The sequence below is a fragment of the Vulpes lagopus genome, chromosome 5 (assembly GCF_018345385.1).
Source record: "Vulpes lagopus strain Blue_001 chromosome 5, ASM1834538v1, whole genome shotgun sequence".
In the NCBI taxonomy this organism is placed as follows: domain Eukaryota; kingdom Metazoa; phylum Chordata; class Mammalia; order Carnivora; family Canidae; genus Vulpes; species Vulpes lagopus.
In genome coordinates this window covers 7287569-7313743 of record NC_054828.1, presented here as the reverse complement: position 1 = coordinate 7313743, position 26175 = coordinate 7287569, and the positions used below count along the sequence as shown (strand labels likewise).

Genomic DNA, 26175 nt, shown 5'->3' with positions numbered 1-26175 from the left:
TAATAGAACCGAAGCATCTGTACGGTGTGGCAATTAAGAGCTTGACCTCAAATTCCAGCACCATCACCTGCTGACTGGGTGATGTTGGACAAGTTACTTAACCTCTCTGTGCCTCATTTTCCTTGTCTGCGAAATGGAGGTGATACTGGTGTCTACCTCAGAATGTTGTGGAGATTAAATGAGGAAATCTAGGCAAAGCGCTTAACACAATTGCTGACACAACAGTTATATACTATATTATTGCTACCACTAATTGGCTCAGATGTTTTCATCTTAGTTGTCGTTCTTAGAATCTCTTCTTAACCTCTTGCTAAGAGTAGGCATTTCAAAGTAATGAGTGGAATAAGAGGGACAGCCTTTCAAACGTGGGGTGCCAATAAACTGACACCTCTCATTTGGCCTTAGGTAAGGATTGGAGGCCTGGGTTTGCTGGCTGGGACCTAGGGTGGGGCTCTTGCATGGGTGGTACGGCCTTTGGTTATTGACTGCAGCATTCATTCTGAGCCCAGGCCATGAGGCGGGGCATCCGGAAAGGAAGCTCCATGGTGTGATGGTTGGGGCAACTTCTGGTGCAGGGTGCTTGCAAAACGATCACAGGCTTTGGAAGAGGAGACTGCCACACTCTTACCCACCTGCCTATGACCATGTGCAGGTCACTGCCTCTTTGGACTTGGACTTGTTTCTTCTGTGTAACCACCGCCACCACCACCTTTCAAGAACTTTTGTGTCAGGCACTGTTCTCTGGGCTTTATACATACTAACTCTTTAAAAAGAGTACTTGAAACATTTACGTCACAGGGTGATTTGAAGATTATATACTACCATATGTGTGAAAGTGCCAGCAAGGTGTTAAAAGCAAAAACAACTGGGTGACAGTGCTAATGAGGTTCTTTTCCAGTTAAGAAAAAAAAAAGTCATGCTTAAATTTTGCATATAAATGTATACTTACACACAAACACCAGATAAATAGCAGTAAAAATCAACAACAACAAAAGCTTTTTAAGCAACATAAGCCACAGGTACTTTTCACATTGTGCACCTTCTTTTTATCCTAACAGTTGGCACCTGGCCACGGCAGATGTTTTATACAGGGTTTTGCCATCAAAACACATACCTCTTGAAGGCATTTAATTTTGTGTCTGGCACATAGCAAACTCTGTTAATGTTTGTTAACTGCATATCTTAAAGGATGTGTCTTTATTGATTTGCTTTGTATTTTAAAGGAGAGAGACTTGAAAAAGCATCTTGTCGAGGCAGAAAGTCTCATTTGGAGAATAATGTAATCATTTGAGTAGGAAGGTATGTTCACAAAACACAAATAGCCAGGCAAAAATATCTCTCCCCTCTTCCCCCGGTGAGTCAGTTACATGCATGCTTACCTTGAGATTAATCTTCCATTCACATTGAACTTAATATTGGAAATAATGAGATGGATTACATAAGCACCCCCCCACACACACACACCTCTAAATTCTCATTTTATTGTCACTCCAAGTCTCTCTTGAGTCTCTCTTCCAGGTTGTGATGAGCATAAATGTAAAATCCAAGAAATGTTTGTTTTATAGGGGAAAATTGTGTGCATAGAGGAGAGATTCAGATAAACCTAAATCTATCTCAATTCAAATCTTGGTTCAGCCACTTTGTATCTTATGAGGGGGGCTCCAGCAAGTAATTTAATTTCTTTGAACCTTATTTTCCTCACTTGAAAAGCAAAAGAATAATACTGGTCTTAGGATTTATATAAAGTACTAAGTAGGTGTCAGTGATAGCTATTATTATGTTGTTCACCTAGAATCAATAAGAAATTAATTTTAGTCATAGCCACCTCTGTACTTTTAAATAAAATATAAGTGTGATATCTAATTAGAAAATAAGTTTATTAGCTTCATCACTGAGTTACTTTTGCTTTTAAACATCAATAATGTGGAGCGCCTGGATGGCACAGTCGGTTAAGCATCTGACTCTTGGTTTCAGCTCAGGTTGTGATCTCAGGATTGTGGTATCGAGCCCCATATAGGGCTCCGTGCTCAGCACAGAGGCTGCTTAAATTTCTCCCCACTCTGCCCCTCCTGCTCATGCTGTCTCTTTCTCAAATAAATAAATCTTTTTTAAAAAAAATCCATAGCGTGACCATTGGTTTTTATTCAAGGGTTAAATTAGAATCTAACCTGGAGATGATGCCCTTTCATATTTGTTATGTTTAAAAATAAAACAACACTATGAAAGAATCAAATACTTTTTTATGTTCTGGGTATATTCATATATATGTTTATAAAATGTATATATGTGTGTGCATTTATGTATACACATACACATGTGTGTATGTGATATATATACCTATATCAGAGTTTGGTTAATTCCCATATCTAAAGGAAATGGACGCTCAGGGAGATTTCTTTTCCAAAGGCAGCTTGACAGTTGCACTGCTAGATTCATGGCCCAGTGTTGCTAATCCAATAGCCAGGTCTTCTTCAGCCAGTTCTATGTGAATTTATACTTGGGAATCCCTTTTCTGTTTGGCCTTCCAGTTTGTTCTTAGTTTTTAGCTTTTTGACCTCCTGCTTTTCTCCCTTACTATGATTCTTTGCCATATTTCCCTTCACAAAGTCCCTAGGAGGTGGCCTGTTTCCTGGTGTGGGCCATTTTCTAGAACCTCGCATATAACTAGAACTTTTCTTGAATCAGTTTTCAGAAGATTCTCTTCATCAGTTGAAGTTACCCAACTTTTTGTTCCAGCTGTTCTGATATTATCCTCTCAAGTCAGAATTCAGTCCTAAGTTTGTGCTTAGGATGATACTTAATGTGTTCATGATGTGTTCTGGGGAAGCCAGCACCCCCCCTGTACAAACCAGCATGAGCAACCACTGAGCTAGAGAGGCCTCCCCTTCCTAGAGCATTGTTGGATGACTTGATGTGGCATCTCCTGTTTTAATAAGGAGAAAGACCAAGTTCATCACCATGAGCTATAGAACCTGTCATGATTTGACCTTGACCTACCTGGCCAGCCTGGTGCCCTACCAGTTGCCCATTCTCTTCCACAGCCCACCATGCTAGCTTTGTGCCTTCAAGCCTTGGCTTGTGAGATTCCCTGGGCCTAGAATTCATTTTGGGTGCCCACCAGCCTTCAATCTAGCTCCCTCAGGAAGCTGTTCCATTGTCCCTTCCCAGTGTCTTCCTTGCTGCTGTGATTATGTCACTTGCAGTAACTCATTGAGGTTAAGGAGTTTTTTTTTATCATCTCTCTAGGCCAGCACACAGTGGGTGCTCAACATGTTTAAATCCTTTTGCATTTATGTACCCACTCCACCAAAAGTAGAAGCTTTGCAGAAATTGCAGATTTGTCCAGATTTTCCAGGATAACCTGGATTTCAAAAATATCTTGTCCCATTGTGAGGTGATATGTCCCTTCCAGTTTTGGTTCAGAAAGCATAATTGCCATTTTTACAGATTGCCTGAAAGTTGCTTTGGGGAGCATTTCAGTGAATTGATGCCAGTTTTTTTTTAACTGCCAGAGTGGTTAGTGCTTGGAGAGGTACAGGGGAACAGAGTTTGTCTGTGCACTTGTGAAGCATAAAATATAAGAAAAGCATTTAAAAATATAACTTATTACATGTAATGTGGCAAAATAAAATTTTTTAATGTTATAAACCTACTCTTAGACTGATATCAGCACATATCAGAGATTTATTAACATTATTAATGAGAAAACCGTCAGGATGACAAAACTGGATCCAAAGAGAATGTAAGAAACTGATATTTATGTAGTTTAAAAGAGGATGCGGGAATAAGATTGCAAATATAGATGCAAAACTGGTCAGTGTCCTACAGGGCAATAAAAAAACAAAGCCTTTGAGTTCATCTTTTTTTTTTTTTTTTTTTGAGTTCATCTTTTTTTAAATCATTTGCAGCTTATCGATTTTCTATAAGTGAACATCTAACTTTACAGAATGTGGGCCTAATCCATAGTAAATAGAAAGTCAAACAAGTTTATGTTTACACAGCATATCAGATGGCCTTTGTGTAGACAGGGTAGACATGACTACCTCTAGTATGACTCTAAAGGAACTTTTTTTTTTTTTTTTTTGGCCTTATTTTCAAGTTTCGGTAATTTTTTCTTTTTTCCTTTCCTTTCCTTTCCTTTTTCCTTTCCTTTCCTTTCCTTTCCTTTCCTTTCCTTTCCTTTCCTTTCCTTTCCTTCTTCTTTTCTTTTCTTTTCTTTTCTTTTCTTTTCTTTTCTTTTCTTTTCTTTTCTTTTCTTTTCTTTTCTCTTCTTTTCTTTTTTCTTTTCTTTTTTTAGAGAGCATGTGGGATCCCTGGGTGGCTCAGCGGTTTAGCGCCTGCCTTCGGCCCAGGGCACAATCCTGGAGTCCTGGGATCGAGTCCCACGTAGGGCTCCTGGCATGGAGCCTGCTTCTCCCTCTGCCTGTGTCTCTGCCTCTCTCTCTCTCTCTCTCTCTCTCTCTCTGTCTTTCATGAATAAATAAATAAAATCTTAGAGAGAGAGAGAGCGCATGTGCAAGCAGGGGTTAGGAGGGCGGCAGAGGGAGAGAGAACCATAAGCTGGCTTCATATCTAGCAAGGAGCCAGGGCATGATCTCACCACCCTGAGGCCTGAGCTGAAATCAAGGGTATGCTTAACCAAATGAGCCACCCCTCAGATAATTTTTCTTAACAAATAAATCACAGATGGGTCCAAGAGCACAAAGATGACTGGATCTGAGATAGAAAAGAGTGTCCTGGTTGAGAGTAATTTTAAGTGATTTTGAAATAGAATTGTGAAATTCAGAAAGGAAGAGGGTGGTAACAAGCAGAAAAGGTGAGGCATGGCAGTCACAGAGAAGGATTCCCTCCCTAATCCTGCCAAAGGTATGTGCAGGAAAGGGTGTGGGTATTTTCCCCAGGTGGATGATGAGCTAAGGAGAGTGGGAAGTGAAATCCTTTGGAGTAGGAGGGAGCAATCGGTAAGAAGCTTTGAAGCTTGTGTTTGAGAGATTTGAGAGATTTGATTTGAGAGACTGTTGGACCAACAAGATACTCAAAGAAGACAGTTGTCACTAGGGAGGAGGTTACAGTTAAAATCAAGGTCGAGTATAGAAGTTAAGCAAAGAGAACTCTGATACCATGAAAGAACTCTTGATACCAATCAAGGTAGAGTATAGAAGTTAAGCAAAGAGAACTCTGATACCATGAAGTTCGTAGTAAACTTCTGGTAGAGTAAAGAAGAAAGACCAATTGAAGGTGATGCTGAAGATCATTCTCCTGGTTGAAACTGAGAGCTGCTTGGGGGCCCTGCTGTGTTGGACAGAGAAGTTAGGACTGGCCGGCCCAGCTGGGATTCTGAACCTGCCCCTGACACCCAGCCTGGCAGATAGGGAGAGAGAGTCAGACAGAGCAGACCAGAAGACCATTGGAGAATGACTTTCGCTTCCCTTTGTGCTTTCTTTTACTCTTAATTTTCAAATGTTTTATTTCATTATGTAATATTTGATATATGCAGTGATACATTTGTGTTATGTAACACGAGCATTTGAGAATCCCACCTCCCTGCCCGATTTTCCTTTGTGGTTTCTTTGCCAGTAAAAAGAGTGTACTCATCCCTTGCCTAAAATATAGGATGCCTGAGTCACTAGTTTGCCATCCGGTGTCATTCAGCCCTCCTCCAGACTCCCTGTCTCCCAGGAAGGTGACCCAGAATTCCCTTGATGTACATGATGCTGTCCCTGTGCTATGAGCTTCTTAGCAAATGTGCTCCCTGGTGTTTCGAGTGATTTTAGGCACGAATAGCCTGAATCTGTTATAATTGTCCCTGCGTTCCTTATATTATTGCATTCCAGGGTTTCTACAGCGAAGGGTGTAGGTGTCAGCCCAGCTCCTGAACTGCTCTTCTGGGTGACCTAAAGGGGGTAACTCATGTTTGAGGTCCTGAGAAAGCAGTGGTGATTACAGATAGCAAAATGGTAGAGAAAGAAAAAGCTATCTCACTATTGACCTTCAGGTTTGATACTAGTCTACATTTGATTTCTTTTTTAATTATTAGAAAAAAAAAATCCTAAGAGGGAAGATCGGATCATCAGCTTGAGTGCAGGATACTTGTTTCTTAAAGAAGCATACTTGTTGGGAACTAACTTTTGTGTTTACCTCTTGCTCACTGGTTGTGGTCCATCTAATTCCCAGCAGCCTACAAACATCACATACCACACTTACTCTGTCTTTTATGTTGGTTGGGCAGATCTAATGTGAAAGATTAAGTGAACGACACTAAATTAAGAAAGTTTAGATGAATGTCCTTATAATCTTGGGGATGAGGAACTTTTTCAGTGTAACACAAAAACCAGGTAATTTCATTACACAGTATTAGCATTTGCATATAGTCAGTTCTGCTATAATACAACATATACATTCCTAAAAATCACTGCACTGAGCAAAATCATGTGATGCAAACCAGAAGGCTTATGAGGGAAATGGACTTTTTTTTTTTTTTTTTTAAGATTTTTTATTCATTTATTCACAAAAGACAGAGAGAGGCAGAGAGAGAAGCAGGCTCCATGCAATGAGCCCAATGTGGGACTTGATCCTAGGACTCCAGGATCACGCCCTGGGCCGAAGGCAGGCTCTAAACCGCTGAGCCACCAAGGCGTCCCGGGAAATGGGATTCAGGTCACAACACTCAAAATCTTTAGAAGTGATTAAAAAAAAAAAAAAAAAGATACCTGAAAAAACTAAGAGCTAAAAACCTAATAAAACAGCTTAGTTTTATAGATTATTAAGTCAGTAAGAAATATGAAATACCACAAGAAATGGGGCCCCTTACCCTAAAAAAGACCTGAGGTTTGCTTGTGGAAGTGAGTGTTAGAAGTTGTAGCTTCTGAGTTATTGTGAGGTGATGGACGAAGGGATGTCTGCAGTCCGATGGAAAGTTCTGATCCAGATGTGGATGGTTATGATTCCTAATACATGCTGTGACCTGACAAAGCTGGTGGATGTTTGAGGTGTGCACCTGTGCTCATTTTGTATACCCCTATGTGGCTCATTTCAGCTGGGTGTGTTTTGCATTTCCTAGTGTTTCTCTCATGCATAAGTAAACACAAAATTCGTGACATGCCCAAATTGTTCCCTAATATAGCCAAATGCATTGGAACAAATTCACATTTGCAAAACAAGAATCCAGGCAAAACTGTCAAAAAAACCTGCCACAAATAACATGCACTAGATACTACTGAGTGCCAGGCACTGTGCTTTAGACTCCATGCAACCTCTCTCTCAGCAGCCCCATGAGGTAAATATAATTTCAACCCCATTTTATAGATGAGAAAACTGTGACCCAAAAAAGTAAAACTTACCCCCAAGTTATAGGGCTAGGGCATGATAACGTAATCACTGTGGCATTATATTTTCTCAACAAAAAAAATTTTTTTGAAGATCTTACTTGAGAGTGAGAGAGCATGTGAGCAGGGGGGAGAAAATGGGGGTGGGGGGGGGAGAAACAGATTCCCCACAGAGTAAAGAGCCTGAGGCTGGGCTGGATCCCAGGACCCTGAGATCTTGAGCTGAGCCGAAGGCAGATGCTTAACCGATTGAGCCACCCAGGCACCCCTCTTTTTCTCAACAAATTAAAAGAAAAATAAAGTGGATTGTATTGTCAACCATACTTCAATAAAAAATAGGGATCCCTGGGTGGCGCAGCGGTTTGGCACCTGCCTTTGGCCCGGGGCGCGATCCTGGAGACCCGGGATCGAATCCCACATCAGGCTCCCGGTGCATGGAGCCTGCTTCTCCCTCTGCCTGTGTCTCTGCCTCTCTCTCTTTCTCTCTGTATGACTATCATAAAAAAAAAAAAAAAAATAGTGTGGCAGATATATGCACATATATAAGGAGGAAATACTCATAGTATATGAAATTTTTTTGTATCAGTAAAAAGAGACAACCCAATAGAAGAATGCATAAAGATCAAGAGCAGGCAATTTAGAAAGAAAGAAATACAAATAGTCAATAAAATTGGCAGGGAGACATCCAGCCTCATTAGCGCTCATTCATCCAAGCCGAAACAGTTTGATGTTGTTCTTTCCCCACTGTCTGGATGACAGAAGCAGATGTGGGGAAATGCTGGCAGAAGCATAGGTTGTTACAGCCTCCCCAAAGCACACATACCTGTCTTTTGACCCAGCCAGTCAATTTCTAGAAATTTATCCCAATCATCAAATCAGTGGGAAAAGATTTTTGTAAGACTGGGTAATGCTGAGGCCACCTGGGTGGTGCAGTCGGTTAAGCATCTGACTCTTGCTTTCAGCTGAGGTCAGGATCTCAGGGTTGTGAGATCAAGCCCCACGTCAGGCTCTGTGCTCAGCTCAGAGTCTGCTTGAGCTGTCTCTCTCCCTCTGCCCCTTCCACTCATGTTCTCTCTCTCTTAAATAAATCCTTTAAAAAAAAAAGTTTCTAATGCTAAAAAATTGAAAACAGCCATTTGTCATCACTAAGTGGTTAAATTCTAGTGTGTTGATACAATATGCTATGATACAGTACTGAGGGACTCAAACAAAGGATGCTGCTAAATCCACAGTGGTTGACACTGAATACTTTGTGTTTTATTAAATAAAGGGGGCAGGGTACAAAAAAGCATCTTCAGTGTGATCCCACTTTTAAAACTGTTCTCACACGTGTGCTTTTGTGCACAAGCAAGCCATGCCTGTGTAGAGGAAGGACACATCAAAACATTGACAAGTAGATGCCCCAGGGAGGTGGAATTGCTGGATTTTTTTTTTTCATTTAACTTTTTTCTAAATTTTTTAATAGTTTACTTTTATGATTTTTAAAAAAAGGTTGTTATTTAAAACATTATCTGGGGTGCCTGGGTGGCTCAGTTGGTTAAGCATCTGCCTTCGGCTCAGGTCATGATCTCAAGGTCCTGGGATGGAGTCCCACATGGGGGCTCCCTGCTCAGTGGGGAGCCTGCCTCTCCCTCTGCCCTTCCCCCCAGCTTGTACACACTCTCTCTCCCTCACCAATAAATAATCTTTTTAAAAAAAATTATCTGGGCAGGGGCAGTCCAGGTGGCTCAGCAGTTTAGTGCCACCTTCAGCCCAGGGCCTGATCCTGTAGGCCCGGGATCAAGTCCCACATCAGGCTCCTTGCATGGAGCCTGCTTCACTCTCTGCCTGTGTCTCTGCCTCTCTGTGTGTGTGTGTCTCTCATAAATAAATAAATAAAATCTTTTTTAAAAATTATCTAAGGGATCCCTGGGTGGCGCAGCGGTTTAGCACCTGCCTTTGGCCCAGGGCGCGATCCTGGAGACCCGGGATCGAATCCCACGTCGGGCTCCCGGTGCATGGAGCCTGCTTCTCCCTCTTCCTGTGTCTCTGCCTCTCTCTCTCTCTGTGTGTGACTATCATAAATAAATAAAAATTAAAAAACATTATCTAACACAAGGGGGTAATAAATACGAAATATAAGAGTATCAGTGACCTTTCTAAAATCATTCTCTCAGCACATACCTAGGCTAGGTAGAAAATTCCTGCTAAAGGATATTGGCTGACATGACTATGCAGTTTGGAGACTATGTTACCTCATTTGGGGGCTTTAGATTCTATACTCCTGACCAAAATTAATCTGCCCAGATTTCAGACCACCTCCCTCTCAGGAAGATGTTGCTAGCTGGGCAGGACAAAGTGCTTGATGTTACCTCCATGTTGCAAACTCCATAAAGTGCACATGAACTTGGGGTTTCTTCGGATGAAGCTCATGACTGGTTGCAATGCACAGGTGACAGCTGCAGTCTCTGATTTTGATCACAAGCTTTAATGAGACCAAAACTCAGGAGTAATTTCTTGGGGCCCAGCTTCCTTGATGCAGCAAAATTATTCCTTATAAGAAGCAACTAAAAAGGGCAGCCTGGGTGGTTTAGCAGTTTAGCACGGCCTTCAGCCAAGGGTGATCCTGGAGACCCGGGATCGAGTCCCATGTTGGGCTCCCTGCATGGGGCCTGCTTCTCCCTCTGCCTGTGTCTCTGCCTCTCCATCTCTGTGTGTCTCTCATGAATAAATAAATAAAATATTTAAGAAAAAAAAAAACAGCTAAAAATAGTTCTGTAGCTTATTTGAGGAGGGTAACACCCAGGAGCACCCCTGCTGTAAGCTAGGATTTGCAGGCCAGAGGGTGGCCTGCCTAGCTCCCAGGAGGCCCATCCAAGTTTGGCCTTCCGCTCTAGGGACCACAGCTCATCGTGCAGGATCTGGAACTTCATTTTCAAAGCCCCATAAAGCTTGTGCCTTCTTCCAGGCCTCTCTTTTCTGGGTTTCACGGCTCTCAGAGGAAATGAGAACTTCTATAATTGCGGCACTCCAGTGATTGGAGCAGGGAACACGAGACATTAGGATACTCCCACGGGTACAGCTTGGAGCTTTAGAGCAAAACTGTACCCGAGGTGGGCCTTTGGCATCTTGGTTCTCCAGGCCTCGTTCTGGCTGGTGGGGCCTCCTCTCCTCTGTCACTGCAGACCAGATGGGGTCCTGGGAAGGCCCCACCTGCCTTGCTGGAGCTGGGGCTCAAAGAGCTTCTTCCCATCACTTCTTCCTTCAAATGCTTGGTCTTAAGGGGCCCCTCTGTGCGTCTCAGCCCAGTGCCTATCTGCCTTGCTGCAGATAACACCACCGGAGCTTGTCATGTGTGGGTTGAAAAGGATTTATTTTTTTTTAAGTCGTTGCATCCCATTTGCCTCCATTCTCTTAACCTGCTTTGTGAACAAGCTTTAGGACCTCTGCAGGTTACTTCACCATGCCAGCCCAAGTCTTTCTCCGCGAAAGGTTTTAGAGAACACTCAACTAGATGAGATCAGTGGAGCCAAGTGCCCAGGCGGTAGGTGCTCTGGAATTACCACTGATAGGGACCCTTATAAGGGTCTGCCTCTCACCAAACACTTTGCACAAATTATTTATCAATCCTCACAACAGAGAAGCCAAGTATTCTTAAGGCAGCCTTTTGTGGTGAGGAAACCCACGTGTAGAGAGGTGACTTGCCCTCTTGAGACCCTACCTAGTACCGAAGTCTGTGCCCATCTGCCAAGCCTCTGGCCTCTCTTGCCTTGTGCCCTCCTTAGCTTTCCATAGATGAAAAGAGTCAATCAGGGATTGACGTTCTTTTGGCTCACAAAACACCTCTGGGCTGATTCCACAGGGTAAGAACTTTATGGGCATTCTGAAAAGTTCAACAGGTTATTAGGTTTCTCTTAAGCATTTTCTTAAAACTTTTTATAAATCTTGTGTTGTGCTTGGATTGTTTAGCGCTAAAGTGTGCTTTGTTTAAATTCTGTGCTGAGTTTAAGGACATTTCTTAGTTTAATCATTTACAAGGAACTGGAATTGGTTGGTACCAATTACAATATCTGTGGCAATGTGCCCATTTCTCCTTCCCACACACAGCAGGCTGAGTGTCGAGGGGACACAGCAGTGTTGAGGTGTTGGTAAATAATACTACTACATAGTCATTTAATCTTATAAGATGCTGTTTTGTCAGCAGGTTGAACTGATGAAACGCTGGAAGTAATGAGCTGCTAAACTCCAGTCGTCCTGTATGGTCATCCTAGAAACCCCGAGTAGCTTTCTGCTTGCATAACATAGGACTCTTCATAGCCCAACCTGCTACCACCACACAGGAGCATGTGCATGTGCACACGCTGTTAGAGACCTGGGAAGGTGGGAGGGACTTGGCTGGTAAAGGTTTGGGAGAATGAAAAGAGTTGGTGTGTTTTTTGTTTGTTTTTGGTTTGGGGTGTTTTGGTGGCTAAGTCAGAGCATCGAGCGACCTTGAATGTTTAGAGAGGAGCGTGTACAGTTCAGAAACAAGCAGCAGCTCCTTGGGAATGTCTTAGAGAGGAAGGGGGAGGGAATGGAAGCAGTGTGAAGAACCTTAGGTCTGAAAATACCCATGAGAAAGCCAAGGTTCCAGACTTCTAATGGGGACCAGCCCTGTGGGGAGGCAGGAGTCACAAGAGATGAATTTTAGTTGTGGATTAAGTTGGGTTTTGGTAAATTTCAGGGTGAACTAGGGGAAGAGATTTGGGGCCCTTTGGGCTGGGAACTTTAGGGGTCCCAGGTACTTGGAACACACATCCCAGTGGTCCCACAACTCTTTGCCCCGAGAGAAGGAGCATGGCCAGGGTGGGCCCTCTAGAACACAGAATCCAGGGCCGGGGTTGCTCTGCCCCAACCTTCTGGCCGTGAGTGTGCTGTGGTGCAGTAGAAGAGCCTGAAGCTGGGAGGCAAGGAACTGGTCCTAGTCCTTGCTGTGCCCTGATGAGCTGTAGGACCTTGGCCAAGTTATTTCCCTGTTCTGGACTTCCATTATGATCTTTCCATCCACTCCACCCCCTGAAGTTCCAGGACTTGGAGGCTATTGATTTTGTCATCCCTGAGTGTTCCTGAGGGTACCAACAGTGCCCAGTGCCCAGGGCTATGTGCTTTCTGGGGAGAAGGCCCAGAGGCTACCTGTGGTAAGGAAGGAAGGCTGCCTGAGGTGAGAGCAGTTTAGGGTCTGGCCAGACCTCCTGACCTCCTGATTCCATGCATGGTCATGGGGAGCAGTCCTGGGTTGGCGGTGGCTTCACACCTGAGGCTACTGAGCTTGAAATCCTTAGGACAGAGACTACCCACTTTCCTCCCCAGTGTCCCCAACTGCAAAACGAGCCTCCAAAAGCAATACTTACCTAGCCCAGGGGTGGCTCTTGTTTGGCCTGATATAATCAGGAAAGTTAGTGGAAAGGGCCTGGAGGTGGGGTGGGGAGAGAGAAGAACATCAGACAGATGAATCCTGACCTGTTGTTCTTCGGTTGGCCACCTTAGCTCAGGAGGCTCTCCTCCTGGGAGGGAGGTGAGGGTCTCCTGACCCATTTCTGCTATGCTCGTGGGAAAGCCTTTAGCTTTGCATGCCTCGGTTTCTTTTCTTTTCTTTTCTTTTTCTAAGATTTTTTATTTGTTTGAGAGAGAGCCTGAAAGCAGGAGTGGGGGGAGGGGCGGAGGGAGAAGCAGACTCCCCACTGAGCAGGGAGCCCGACTATGGGCTCCACCCTAGGACCAGCCCCCGCCCCCCCATCATGACCTGAGCCCAAGGCAGACGCTTAAGCATCTGAGCCACCCAGGCGCCCCCATGCCTCAGTTTCTTAAGCAAATTTGGAAGTTAATAGATATTTTGGATGGCAATAAAATTACTCCTTTTCGTTTCTTTCCAGAGATGCTGCAGTTTGTCAGCAATCAAGTTGGAGAGTTCCCTGACTTGTTCTCCGAGCAGCTGTGTAGCTCCTTCCCTGGCGGCGGCGGCGGCAATGGCAGCGGCAATGGCGGGGGCGGAGTGGGGGACCCCGCAATGTCGCGGTCCTTCAGCCAGGTCCCGCTACCTGCCTTCTCTCCCGCTGCCGCCTCGCCGCAGGCTCCCGCCCTGCAGGTCAAGGCTCCCCCCACCACGGTCCCCACCCCGCCGCGGGCCACGCCTGTTCTTCAGCCCCGCCCCCAGCCCCCGGCCCCGCCCCCGGCCCAGCTGCCGCAGCAGACGGTGATGATCACCCCCACGTTCAGCACCGCTCCGCAGACGAGGATCATCCAGCAGCCTTTGATATACCAGAATGCAGCCACCAGCTTTCAAGGTGATTCAGAAGTCAGAGATGATGGTGGTTGGTTGGTTCAAAAGTTTATGTGCCAGGTTGCAACCACATCCCTCTCTGGGGATGATGGAATCAGCAATTTGGTCCTCTTCTGATTGAGTTTTGGGTAATTGCAACAAGGATCGTAGTGTGGGGATAGTCCACACTCTGCCTCTTCAGATACCCTAATATCTGTTGTGCCTGCTTCAAGGATATTGGGTCAAAGAATGGAACAAGCAGAGCAGGTGCAGGGCCGTGCTGGTAACTGGAGCTAGAGGCTTGAATAAAGTGAGTCTAGAGACTTACCTTACCTGAACAACAGCCAGATCTTGGCACCTCGAAGTTGAGAACTATTCCTTCAGCAAACATCTCCTGAGCAGCCACTACAGAGACTATGAATTAGAGCAGGTGCTACATCTCCGTTCAGCAGGCCCTCAGGTGTGTGGTGATCTAGTGAGTGACTTTCTGTTGGGCTGTGCCCAGTGCCTTTGCGGCAGACCTCCCTCCGTTTTCGGACCCTTTGGGGGAGCCCCAGGTGGGATTAGTATTACTCTGAATTTCAAAGGATCTTAAAGTTCTTCAGTGGGCTTCTGAGGGTTTAGGGCCTACAGAGAGGCAGCAAAGCAAAAAGCTGAGACTGTCATCCCAAAATGCACTGTCATCCCAAAGTGCACTTTCTCTTCCTTCCATGAGGAGCAATGGAGCCATATGGAATTGTTGGTTCTCTGTATCTATCAATTCTCCTACTGGGTGCAGTCTTTTGCTGATTAAGCTCCCCTCATGTCTACCCCTCACCCAGAGTAATAAAATAATCTGTTCTCATTCCCTCAGAAATTGATGCAGCTCCCATGGAATGTTCTTGTTATCTAGACCAGCCTGTAAATGGCTGTGTACATCTTCTTCAGCAGCAGGTGGGGAGTTGGGCTCGTTCTAAGGCACCCCATCCAAGGTGGCTACTGCAGCTACAGTGACATAATGCATTCCTCGTCTGTGTGACTTTTCCCTCCTCTTCTCCCAAGTCCTTCAGCCTCAAGTCCAAAGCCTAGTGACATCCTCCCAGGTGCAGCCAGTCACCATCCAGCAGCAGGTGCAGACGGTACAGGCCCAAAGGGTGCTGACGCAGACAGCCAACGGCACGCTGCAGACCCTCGCCCCGGCCACGGTACAGACAGTTGCTGCACCCCAGGTGCAACAGGTCCCGGTAGGTAGCCGGTGAGGATTCAGGAGGGTGCTGGGTGGAGCTGGGGGCTGGTCTTGAAGATGTGGTATACATACTAAGAAGGACCAACAGAGTGTAAGGGAGCAGCATTTGGGCCGTGGTGAGCTGGGCATGGAGACCTAGCTGGGATGGCATCTGTGGAGGTACACTGGCCCTCGCACAGTCCCAGTGGAGGTGGATTATTATTTTTTTAATCTTTTTTTTTTTAAGATTTTTATTTATTTATTCATGAGAGACAGACAGAGAGAGACAGAGAAAAGCAGAGACACAGGCAGAGAGAGAAGCAGGCTCCATGCAGGGAGCCTGACGTGGGACTGGATCCCGGGTCTCCAGGATCACGCCCTGGACTGAAGGCGGCGCTAAACTGCGGAGCCACCGGGCTGCCCTGGAGGTGGATTATTTACCCCGGTCATGGGTAACTGGAAAGGGATGTGCCAAAATGTCTTGAATTTATGTATTACGGTGGATTGTAGTTTCTCACTAACAAGGTAATTTATCTATAAAAAAAAAAACACGCAGGTTTTTTTCCCCCATCTGCTTCTCAGTCCTGTTCCTGGCTTTGCTGGGTTTGTCGAAAATCAGCCCTCTGTCCCGTCCTCCATCCCCAGACTCTGCCCCTGCCAGGCCCTGGCGTTACTCTCCTTGAAGCCTTCCAGCCTTCCAATGCAAGACCCTCTTTAGCTATACTCTTTCTCCTTGTCATCAAGTTGTGTTCTTGGTTTTAGGGAAATGTTATTTTTTCTTCTTTCCTGGAGGGAAAGAAGCTAAAGCAAAAGAAAAAAAATAACACTGCCTTCCTTTTTCCTTTTCTTCATTCTCCGTCCAGGTCCTGGTACAGCCTCAGATCATCAAGACAGATTCCCTTGTTTTGACCACCTTAAAGACAGATGGCAGCCCTGTCATGGCCGCAGTCCAGAACCCAGCCCTCACCGCCCTCACCACCCCCATCCAGACAGCTGCCCTTCAAGTACCAGTAAGAGCTGCCTTCCTCCCTCCACCCCCTCCTTTCCTAGAGGTGTTAGGCCCCAGAGATGTTAACAAAACCTCTACAGAGTGGGTAGGTGCAGAAGCTCTATGGAATGTGTCAGATTGCAAATATCACCCCCTTTTAGGTTCCCTCCCCACTGCCTTGAGAAGTACCATCAATGTATGTTATATGGGAGTACTAGGGACTGAGGGAGGAGAGAGGACTAGCAGAGGGTCCCCGGTTCCCATGTAGCAGCTCCACACAGGAATGTCTGCCTCTTAGGTCCTGCTGATAGAGGTTTGACTTCTGAGGGACCCTAGACCCATCAGGCAGGAAGGGGCTATAAGGTGAGGGACATGGAAGGCCCCCATCCTTGGGTTGCAGGGTCACAGCCGCTTTGGTATGTTATGGCAAGAGAGTCTGATAGAGTAATAGGTGATCAAAATTTGAAAGTAAGCTTTATTCATAAGAGCCAAGAACTGGAAATAACACATGTACAAAAAGAACTATTGATACATATGACTGCTGAACCTCAAAAATAGTATGTTGGGCAAAAGATGCCTATCACAAAAGAGTTCATGCTGATGATTGCATTTATATGAAGTTTTAAAAGAGGCCAAACTAAGCTGTGGTGATAGAGGTCAGAGCAGTGATCACAGAGGGGGAAGGGGCAGACAGAACTGGAAAGAGGCACAAGAGAACTTTCTAAGGGGATAGGAATTGTCTGTGTCTTGGTCTGGGTTATTTTGGTTACATACATTATATCCCTATGTAAAAATGTATCAAGCTATATACTTAAAATGTGTATTTTTTTATTATGTGAGAATTATTTCTTAGTGATTAATGAAGTTGGGTGGTTTTTTTATTTGTTCGTTGGCTATTTGGATATTGAAGCCATTTTTTGAAAATAAAGCTAAAATGAGTAAAAAATAGAAACAGAGAGGGGAAAGCAGAGTTGAGGAAAGAGGAGCCTCTACAGTTGGCCTGTTTACTCAGTAGAATGGCTCTATCGGTTCTGCTCTTGTGCTTGTTGATGGCCAAATTATATAAGGAAAGGCAGCAAGTGATTTTACCGTCATGTGAGAGGAAGAGATGTATCCTACACCAGGAGAAACTTTGCCTTGGAGCCAGAATGCTATGGTACATTTTATGCGAGCTCAGAGGTGGCTAAATGGTTTGACACCAAAGCAGAAATCATAATCTTTCAAGTACCCTGAGACCAAAGGTTAAAATATATTTACCCACATTAATCCTATTGTGGTGTGATTTGTTGACAGTGGTTCTGGAGGGGGCTTAGTAACTCAGATACTGTGGCTCCTGAGGTTTCTTGGGGCCTGAGTTAATACAGCCAGGAAGGGCATCAGACCGGGCAAGGCCACATGGCCAAGGCTGCAGGTTTGTGTTCTGGGATTGCTTCATTCAGACTAACCATGGGCTAATTCTGCTCTGTGTCTGTGCCTGTTCTAGACTCTTGTGGGCAGCAATGGAACCATTTTGACCACAATGCCTGTGATGATGGGGCAAGAGAAAGTGCCCATCAAGCAGGTGCCTGGGGGAGTCAAGCAGCTAGAGCCCCCCAAAGAAGGAGAGAGGCGGACGACACACAACATCATTGAGAAGCGGTATCGCTCCTCTATTAATGACAAAATAATTGAGTTGAAGGACCTGGTCATGGGGACAGATGCCAAGGTGGGTGCCAAGCATTACGGTATTTCATGGGCCATCATCTCCCCATCTACCTATCTTTGCTTTAGGAATTTAGGAAAACCCAGGTCCAAGTGAGTGAATGTAAGGATGGCTAGAGGTGCTTTCTTTCTGTAGCATCTTGGGGTTTTTTCAAGATTATAAAATATTAACCAACATAAGGGAACTGTTGGGTTTGGGAAAGTAGCAGCCTGGCTGGACCTTTGACTCTGCTCTGTGGTGATGATGGATCCCAGGATCCCAGGTGGAGGGCTGCCTACTGCTCACTGGCAGTCAGGTGGAGATTGTATGTACCTTGGAGTCAGCTGGTGGTGTTTCTGGCATATGTTTAATTGTGTTCATGGGTGGTTAGCAATATTTTTACCTTGCAGGGAAGAAAGAAAATGGAGATCAGGTCTTTAACCAACAGCAAATAGAGGGAATAGATTGTTCATTATTTTGAGTTTTTCAGTGAATGTGTCTTCTGTCACATAGTTTTTTTGTTTTTGTGTTTTACCTATTTATCTTCATCATCTCTATTTTATTTTGTTTTATTTTATTTTTTAAAAGATTTTATTTATTTATTCATGGCAGAGAGAGAGAGAGAAGTAGGCTCCATGCAGGGAACCCAATGTGGGACTCGATCCCGGGTCTCCAGGATCACACCCCAAGCTGAAGGTGGCGCGAATCCCACATCAGGCTCCCGGTGCATGGAGCCTGCTTCTCCCTCTGCCTATGTCTCTGCCTCTCTCTCTCTCTCTGTGACTATCATAAACAAATAAAAATTTAAAAAAAAATAAAATAAAAAAAAAAAATAAAAGAAAATTTGATTTTCCTCATAGCCTATAGATCTGAAATGTGCTAACATAACTTAAGATGGCTATCCAACAGTCCTCCGCTTTTTTGTCAGTTGTTTTCTTTAAAGTTTGTTTTGGCTCTAGGATTATTATAAGAAAGAGGAGTACTAGGGACTCCTGGGTGGGTGGCTCAGCGGTTGGGCGTCTGTCTTCGGCTCAGGCCGTGATCCTGGGGTCCTGGGATCGAGTCCCACATCAGGCTCCCTCCATGGAGCCTGCTTCTCCCTCTGCCTGTGTCTCTGCCTCTCTCTCTTTGTGTGTGTGTGTGTGTGTGTGTGTGTGTGTGTGTGTGTGTGTATGTCTCTTGAAAAAATAAATAAATCTTAAAAAAAAAAAAGAGGGATCCCTGGGTGGTGCAGCGGTTTGGCGCCTGCCTTTCGCCCAGGGTGCGATCCTGGAGACCCGGGATCGAATCCCACATCGGGCTCCCGGTGCCTGGAGCCTGCTTCTCCCTCTGCCTATGTCTCTGCCTCTCTCTCTCTCTCTCTCTCTGTGTGTGTGACTATCATAAATAAAAAATAATAATAATAAAAGAAAGAAAGAAAGAAAGAAAGAAAGAAAGAAAGAAAGAAAGAAAGAAAGAAAGAAAGGAGTGACAATATTTATTTATTGTCACTATGTACCAGATCGGGGGCTACTCTCTGTACATGTATTATCTCATTTTACTCTCACTACAAGTTCATGATTCATGTATCATCATTATCCTCATTTTAAGGAGGTTCAGAGATGCTGAGTAACTTGTCCTGGATAGCACAGCTAACCAGTGATTGAGCCCAGCATCTCAGTCCGGAGCCATGCTTTCACCCCATGAGCTCTGGCCTCCCCACTCTCATTGTGCCACCTGCAGTGATGCCACTGTGTTTTTACCTGGCTTCCTTCCAAGATGCACAAGTCTGGTGTTCTGAGGAAGGCCATTGACTACATCAAGTACTTGCAGCAAGTCAATCATAAACTACGCCAAGAGAACATGGTGCTGAAGCTGGCAAATCAGAAAAACAGTGAGTGTGTGCTCATTGAGAGAAGGATTATCAGGCCTTCTGGTTGTAGAAGTCCTATGCTAGGCACTGGGGAGAGCCCACGGATGCTGTGTACAAGGTACCTTTGGGGGTGAAGCAGAAGCAAGGACCATGTGCCCCTTACCCAGCTCAGCCCTGGTCCAGGCACCCAGGCAGGGGCTCTGTACAAACAGACTATTTGCCAGATGCGGTTTTCTTTGCAGAGCTCCTGAAGGGCATCGACCTAGGAAGCCTGGTGGACAATGATGTGGAGCTAAAGATTGAAGACTTCAATCAGAATATCCTTCTGATGTCCCCTCCGGCCTCTGACTCAGGGTCCCAGGCTGGTTTCTCCCCCTACTCCATCGACTCCGAGCCAGGAAGCCCTCTGTTGGATGATGCAAAGGTATGAGCTTTTGAAATCCTCTGATCCCTGGAATCTCTCCCATATCTCCTAAGTTAACTGTGGAGAAGCTGCCGGTGGGGAGGCAGGCCAGGTGTTGAGAGGACTGGGGCGGGAGAATAGGAATTCTGTGAAATCAGGTCCTACTGTGTCCCCCACAAAATCCACTTAACTGGTTCAGTGTAGTCCAGTTTAACTGGTCCTTGCTGAAAGAGCCCATCTGAGAGGAATAAGGGCCAGATCCAGAATGGGAACACACAGCAGCTGTCATGCGGGTGCTAGGAGTTGCCGGAGGCACCTCATTACATCCCTCACTCATAATGGGCCTGGCAAGACCATTTTTTGATGTTGCTTGGTTGGTTTAGGGCAAGGCTGCCTCTGGGCCCTCTTCTGGAAATGATTACAGTTTCCAGTCTAACAAATAACATTCCAGCCAAGGGCCTTTCATCGTCAAAGAAAGCCCCTGGCAATTGTGGTTTAATGGAATTAGCCAATAGAGAGGCTCAAGCCTAATGATCTAGTAGTCCTGGGAACCCGTGGAGGCCACTGGCAATTTCTAACTTCAAAAGCACAAACTTCCCTTCTAGCCTGTTTTTTTGATCAAACTATTTATAGTATCATGTTCTTAATCTTAGTGACGAAGCTCTGTTTGTGAAATACTTTGTAAATGTGATTCTGTTTGGTAACAGAAGGCCATATAATGTATACATTGAATTAGCTAGGCATCTGTCATCAGAAGAAATTTTCAGATGGCTTTAAAATACTGAAAAGGAGTGGTGTGTAGTATGTGCACACTGGAAGTTGGGAGAGATCTGGCTCCAGCCTTCCTCCCTGCCCCTCTCTCTGGGCACCCTGGGCAGACAGGGCTCCTTTCTCCAGTCCTCCCTCTGTAGGACAGGGAGGGGGAGAAAAGCAGCCTTCTGGTTTTACCACAGGCAAACTCCTGTAAATAGATCCATACTGAAGTTGTATGGGTTTTTTTGGTTTTGTTTTGTTTCTTTTTTGGTAAAAATTTTGTTTATTTGAGAGAGAGAGAAGAGACCATGAGAGAGAGTAGAGTACACGCAAGTTGCAGGGAGAGGCAGAAGCCGACTCCCCACTGAGCAGGGAGCCTGATATAGGGCTCAGTCCCAGGACCCTGAGATCATGACCTGAGCTGAAGGCAGACGCTCAACTGACTGAGCCACTCAGGCACCCCAGTTGTAGGTCTTTAATCAGGTCTGTTGGTGTTTAATTTACATGAGATAAAACCCTTATTTTACAGTAGCATGAAATACTGGCATACAGTGTGAGGAGTTTTGAAAAGCAAGGGTATACACATATATAACTATCACTATAATCAAGATATAGAACACTTCCATCACCCACAGAGCTCCTTCATACACCATGGCAGATAGTTCCCACACCCCTCTCCAGCCTCAGACAGCTATTGCTCTGATTGCCGTCACTTTAGATTAGATTAGCTTGCCTGTTGTGGAATTAAACAGAAGAGCAGCCCCGGTGGCTCAGCGGTTTAGCACTACCTTCAGTCCAGGGCGTGATCCTGGAGACCCAGGATCGAGTCCCATGTCGGGCTCCCTGCATGAAGCCTGCTTCTCCCTCTGCCTGTGTCTGTGCTCTGTGTGTGCGTGTGTGTCATGAATAAATAAGTAAAATCTTTAAAAAAATAAATACATAAATAAATAAACAAACAGAAACAGGGATCCCTGGGTGGCGCAGCGGTTTAGCGCCTGCCTTTGGCCCAGGGCGCGATCCTGGAGACCCGGGATCGAATCCCATGTCGGACTCCTGGTGCATGGAGCCTGCTTCTCCCTCTGCCTATGTCTCTGCCTCTCTCTCTGTGTGTGTGACTATCATAAATACATAAAAAATTTTTTTAAAAACTTAAAAAAAAGATATTGAACATTTATTTAAAAAAAAAAACCAAAAAAAAACAAACAGAAACAGAATCCTACAGAATGTTCTCTTTTGTGCTCTCCTTTATAAGCAGGACTCCCACGGGATCCCTGGGTGGCGCAGCGGTTTAGCGTCCGTCTTTGGCCCAGGGCGCAATCCTGGAGACCCGGGATCGAATCCCACATCGGGCTCCCGGTGCATGGAGCCTGCTTCTCCCTCTGCCTGTGTCTCTGCCTCTCTCTCTCTCTCTGTGTGTGACTATCATAAAAAAAAAAAAAAAAAAAAAGTTACAAGCAGGACTCCTCTCCCTCTGGTCTTCGGAACATATTCTTGTCCCAGGTGGCAAGAGGATGAGCATTCCAGTGTCTGAGAAGCAGTCAGAGGGAGAGCTATGGGCTTCTTACCTGTGTCCCATGCTTTTCCTGTCTGACTTTGTTTTTTTTTTTTTTTTTAAGATTTATTTATTCATGAGAGAGAGAGAGAGAACGAGGCACAGACACAGGGAGAGGGAGAAGCAGGCTCCATGAAGGGAGCCTGATGTGGGACTCGATCCCCAGTCTCCAGGATCATGCCCTGGGCTAAGGCAGTGCTAAACCGCTGAGCTACCCAGGCTGCCCTCCCGTTTGACTTTGTAGTCTTGAGTTTAAATCTCATGGTCTGCCTTCAGTTCATATAAAAGCAAAATGCTATAAAAACCCATGCAGGGGATCCCTGGGTGGCGCAGCGGTTTGGCGCCTGCCTTTGGCCCAGGGCACGATCCTGGAGACCCGGGATCGAATCCCACATCAGGCTCCCGGTGCATGGAGCCTGCTTCTCCCTCCGCCTGTGTCTCTGCCTCTCTCTCTCTCTCTGTGACTATCATAAATAAATAAAAAATTTAAAAAAAAAAAAAAAAAAACCCATGCAGGGATCCCTGGGTGGCGCAGCGGTTTGGCGCCTGCCTTTGGCCCAGGGCGCGATCCTGGAGACCCGGGATCGAATCCCATGTCGGGCTACTGGTGCATGGAGCCTGCTTCTCCCTCTGCCTGTGTCTCTGCCTCTCTCTCTCTCTCTCTCTCTCTGTGTGTGACTATCATAAATAAATAAAAATTAAAAAAAAAAAAAAAAACCCATGCAGTATTTAATTCCAACCTCTTGGCCCTGTTTTGAAGGTCAAAGATGAGCCAGACTCTCCTCCTGTGGCGCTGGGCATGGTGGACCGCTCTCGGATTCTGCTCTGTGTGCTCACCTTCCTCTGCCTCTCCTTTAACCCCCTGACTGCCCTCTTGCAGTGGGGAGGGGCCCACAGCTCTGACCAGCACCCATATTCCGGCTCTGGCCGCAGCATCCTGTCACTTGAGTCAGGTAGGCAGAGGACCCCTTGTACCACCTAAGCGTGGGTGGGCGGCTGTGACAGGAGATGGGCCCTGTGTGTACAAACTGCTCAGCTTGTCCACCAGGTTCCAAAGGGCTTTTGTAGCAGGCCTGATAGGGACTGGCATAAGTCCCTATTTGGAAGTAACAGGGCACACCCAAGCTCCATCAGTAAGAACAGAAGAAATCAGGAACCTACACTTCTATTATTATAGGGGTTGGGGATAAGGGAAGGGAGGGTACCTATTTGAAGGAGATGTGATATTTTTGTCCGAGTCATGAAATCAGTGGTCTAACCAAACCCACCTTGATTGACGGTGATTTTTGCTATCTTTGTTATCTAGCTATGGTACCTAGTTCCATAGTGACAGGGGCTACGGAGCTCCTATTTAGGCTACAGAACTGTTCCAGATTTGCCTATTGTGTGGATTAAGGTTATGTTTTATTCTTATGGAAAGCTTTTAGACATTGTTATTAAATGAAGCAATCTTGTTACCCACACTTCTGAAAATGAGGTAGAAGGCTTCTAACCTGTTAAATGCTGGAGGTTAGTCAGATGCCCTGCAGTCCCCTAGGGCTGCTCTAGGAGGCCATTCCTCATGGGCTCAGTGGAGACCTTCCTTTTTAGGTTCTGGGGGCTGGTTTGATTGGATGATGCCAACGCTTCTCTTATGGCTGGTAAATGGTGTGATTGTCCTGAGCGTCTTTGTGAAGCTGCTGGTCCATGGAGAGCCAGTGATCCGGCCACATTCACGCTCCTCAGTCACCTTCTGGAGACACCGGAAGCAGGCTGACCTGGACCTCGCCAGGGTAAGTTCTGCAGCTGATAACTCAGCGACTTATATTGAATACCCTGGTATATAAATATGCCCTGTGGTAGGTGCTTGTGGGTGGTAAGAGTAGGAAGGGACCTGGCCCCTGATGGTCATAGGCAGCAGAGGACAGGACTCCTATGTGTAAATTATTGCATGAACACGAGATAATCAATCTATAGTCTGGGTTATGACAGAGGAAAAGTAAAGTTCTACGAGAGTTCAGACAGAAAGGACGAGTTCTGGTCAAGAGGATCTGGGGCTTGAGCCACACGGTCAGAAGCAGGAAGGACCTTCTAGGTGGAGAAGTCATGAATAGATGGGGTACTTGGGAACCAGCAGGTAGACAGGTATGTCCAGAGTGCAGGATATATCTGGGACAGATGAGATCTAAGGCTGATAGTGTATCTCTGGCCCAAATTGGAGTTAGTAGTCGAAGTAACTGGGCTTTTTTCCCAGTTCTCTGGAGAAATCCAGGAAGGTTTTTGAGCAGAAAAATTAGCTGAAAGTTTTCTGTTGAAATCAACAAAGAATTTCTAGGAAGGATTCTGGGGCAGCTCACAGCATCGAAAGAAGAGTTCAACGTCACATCTCAGAGAAACAAGAGCCAGAACAGTCCTCAGTTTCAGTAAACCACAGGCCGGCTCTCCCCTCCTACAGGATGCCATGGCCACCAGAGAGAACCAGACTGACCAGCCTGGAACTGTAAGCCATGCCTAGGGCTGTGGCACCTGGAATACAGATGTCATTGTTAGGGGCCTACCCCTTGAAGTGAGACTATTCCTAGAAAAAAAGCATTCCAAGCTGTATATCCTAGAGGCAGATTCAGGTCCATGTTTCAGGATTGTTACTCTGGCAGCTGCATGAAGGATGGGGTGCATGAGGGGGCACAGAAGTAAGTTGGGGACTCTTGGAATAGACCAGAGGAGAGGTGGCAAGAACCCAGAATTGAAAGGAAAAACTGATTCCAGAAATATTTGAGATGTAAAGTGGAGAGGAGGTGATGGGACACTGACACCAGGGTGGGGGAGTCTGGAGCTGTGGTAGCCTCTGTCTGAGCCATGTTGCTCACAAGTGGGGTGAGAAGGGACCAGGAGGCAAGGCTGAGGTGGGTCAGGACCAGAGTGTGCTGGAAGCTGCTCATCAGCCAGGAGAGAGGTGCTGCCCCTGCACTGACCACTTCCCGTAGTGATGCCAGAAGGAAGTACAGGTGTGCCCACTGCAGGACAGGGGAAGGGAGAGGACAGTCTCCTTGTTTGCCAGTGATGAGAGAAACAGGTGTTCAGTACAGGGCCATAGACTCTCCACTAGACCCTCTCAGGCTGGCCAAGAGTAGTTTATCTAGATCCTTGGTTATAGTAGTCTAGCCAGGTATTTTTTTTTTCTGTTTATTTTTACTTTTATTTTTTTTTAATTAATTTTTATTGGTGTTCAATTTACCAACATACAGAAAAACACCCAGTGCTCATCCCGTCAAGTGTCCACCTCAGTGCCCGTCACCCATTCCCCTCCAATACCCGCCCTCCTCCCCTTCCACCACCCTTAGTTCGTTTCCCGGAGTTAGGAGTCTTTATGTTCTGTCTCCCTTCCTGATATTTCCCAACATTTCTTTGCCTTCCTTTATATTCCCTTTCACTATTATTTATATTCCCCAAACGAATGAGAACATACACTGTTTGTCCTTCTCCGATTGACTTATTTCACTCAGCCTAGCCAGGTATTTGTGTAAAACAGTGGTTCTCAGACTTTAGCAGGCAACAGAATCTCCTGGAGGGCCCCAACCCCAGAGGTTCTGATTCAGCAGGTGGCGCAGGGTCGGGCTAGAGCACCAGGAATTTGCATTACTTTTTTTTTTTTTTAAGATTTTATTTATTTATTCATGAGAGACAGAGAGAGAGAGAAAGGGGGCGGGGAGGGAGAGGGAGAGAGAGACACACACAGGCAGAGGGAGGAAGCAGGCTTCATGCAGGGAGCCCTAGGTGGGACTCGAAGTGGGACTCAAAGTAGGACTCGATCCCAGGTCTCCAGGATCACACCCTGGGCTGAAGGTGGCGCTAAACCACTGAGCCACCCGGGCTGCCCAGGAATTTGCATTTCTGACAAGATCCCAGGGGCTGATGCTACTGGTTCCAGGAATCACACTTTGAGAACCTAAAAGCCTAAAAGATCACATTAGCCTGAAAAATGATCATTGTATCCACTTTATCATCTTATGTGTAAAACTACTGTGGGAAATTGTGAGTAGTATTTGCTCCAAAGTAGACCAGAGTACAATCCCAATTTAGTAAAAGGCGAGGAGAAAATACGTGTAAATGTCAGCTATCATTCTTCCTGGGGTGTAAGGTCACAGGTGATTTCTTTTTACT

General features: G+C 45.7%; 1 protein-coding gene across 1 annotated transcript in view; it reads left to right on the top strand.

The window, feature by feature from the left end:
- SREBF2 (sterol regulatory element binding transcription factor 2) overlaps nucleotides 1–26175 on the top strand; it is a 62883-nt gene that overhangs the window by 12383 nt on the left and 24325 nt on the right. The window contains exons 2-9 of the mRNA XM_041755377.1: nucleotides 13217–13627; nucleotides 14644–14825; nucleotides 15670–15816; nucleotides 17278–17499; nucleotides 19234–19348; nucleotides 19570–19751; nucleotides 22796–22988; nucleotides 23626–23807. Coding sequence (XP_041611311.1) covers nucleotides 13217–13627; nucleotides 14644–14825; nucleotides 15670–15816; nucleotides 17278–17499; nucleotides 19234–19348; nucleotides 19570–19751; nucleotides 22796–22988; nucleotides 23626–23807 — 1634 coding nt within the window. The remainder of the gene's footprint in view (nucleotides 1–13216; nucleotides 13628–14643; nucleotides 14826–15669; nucleotides 15817–17277; nucleotides 17500–19233; nucleotides 19349–19569; nucleotides 19752–22795; nucleotides 22989–23625; nucleotides 23808–26175) is intronic.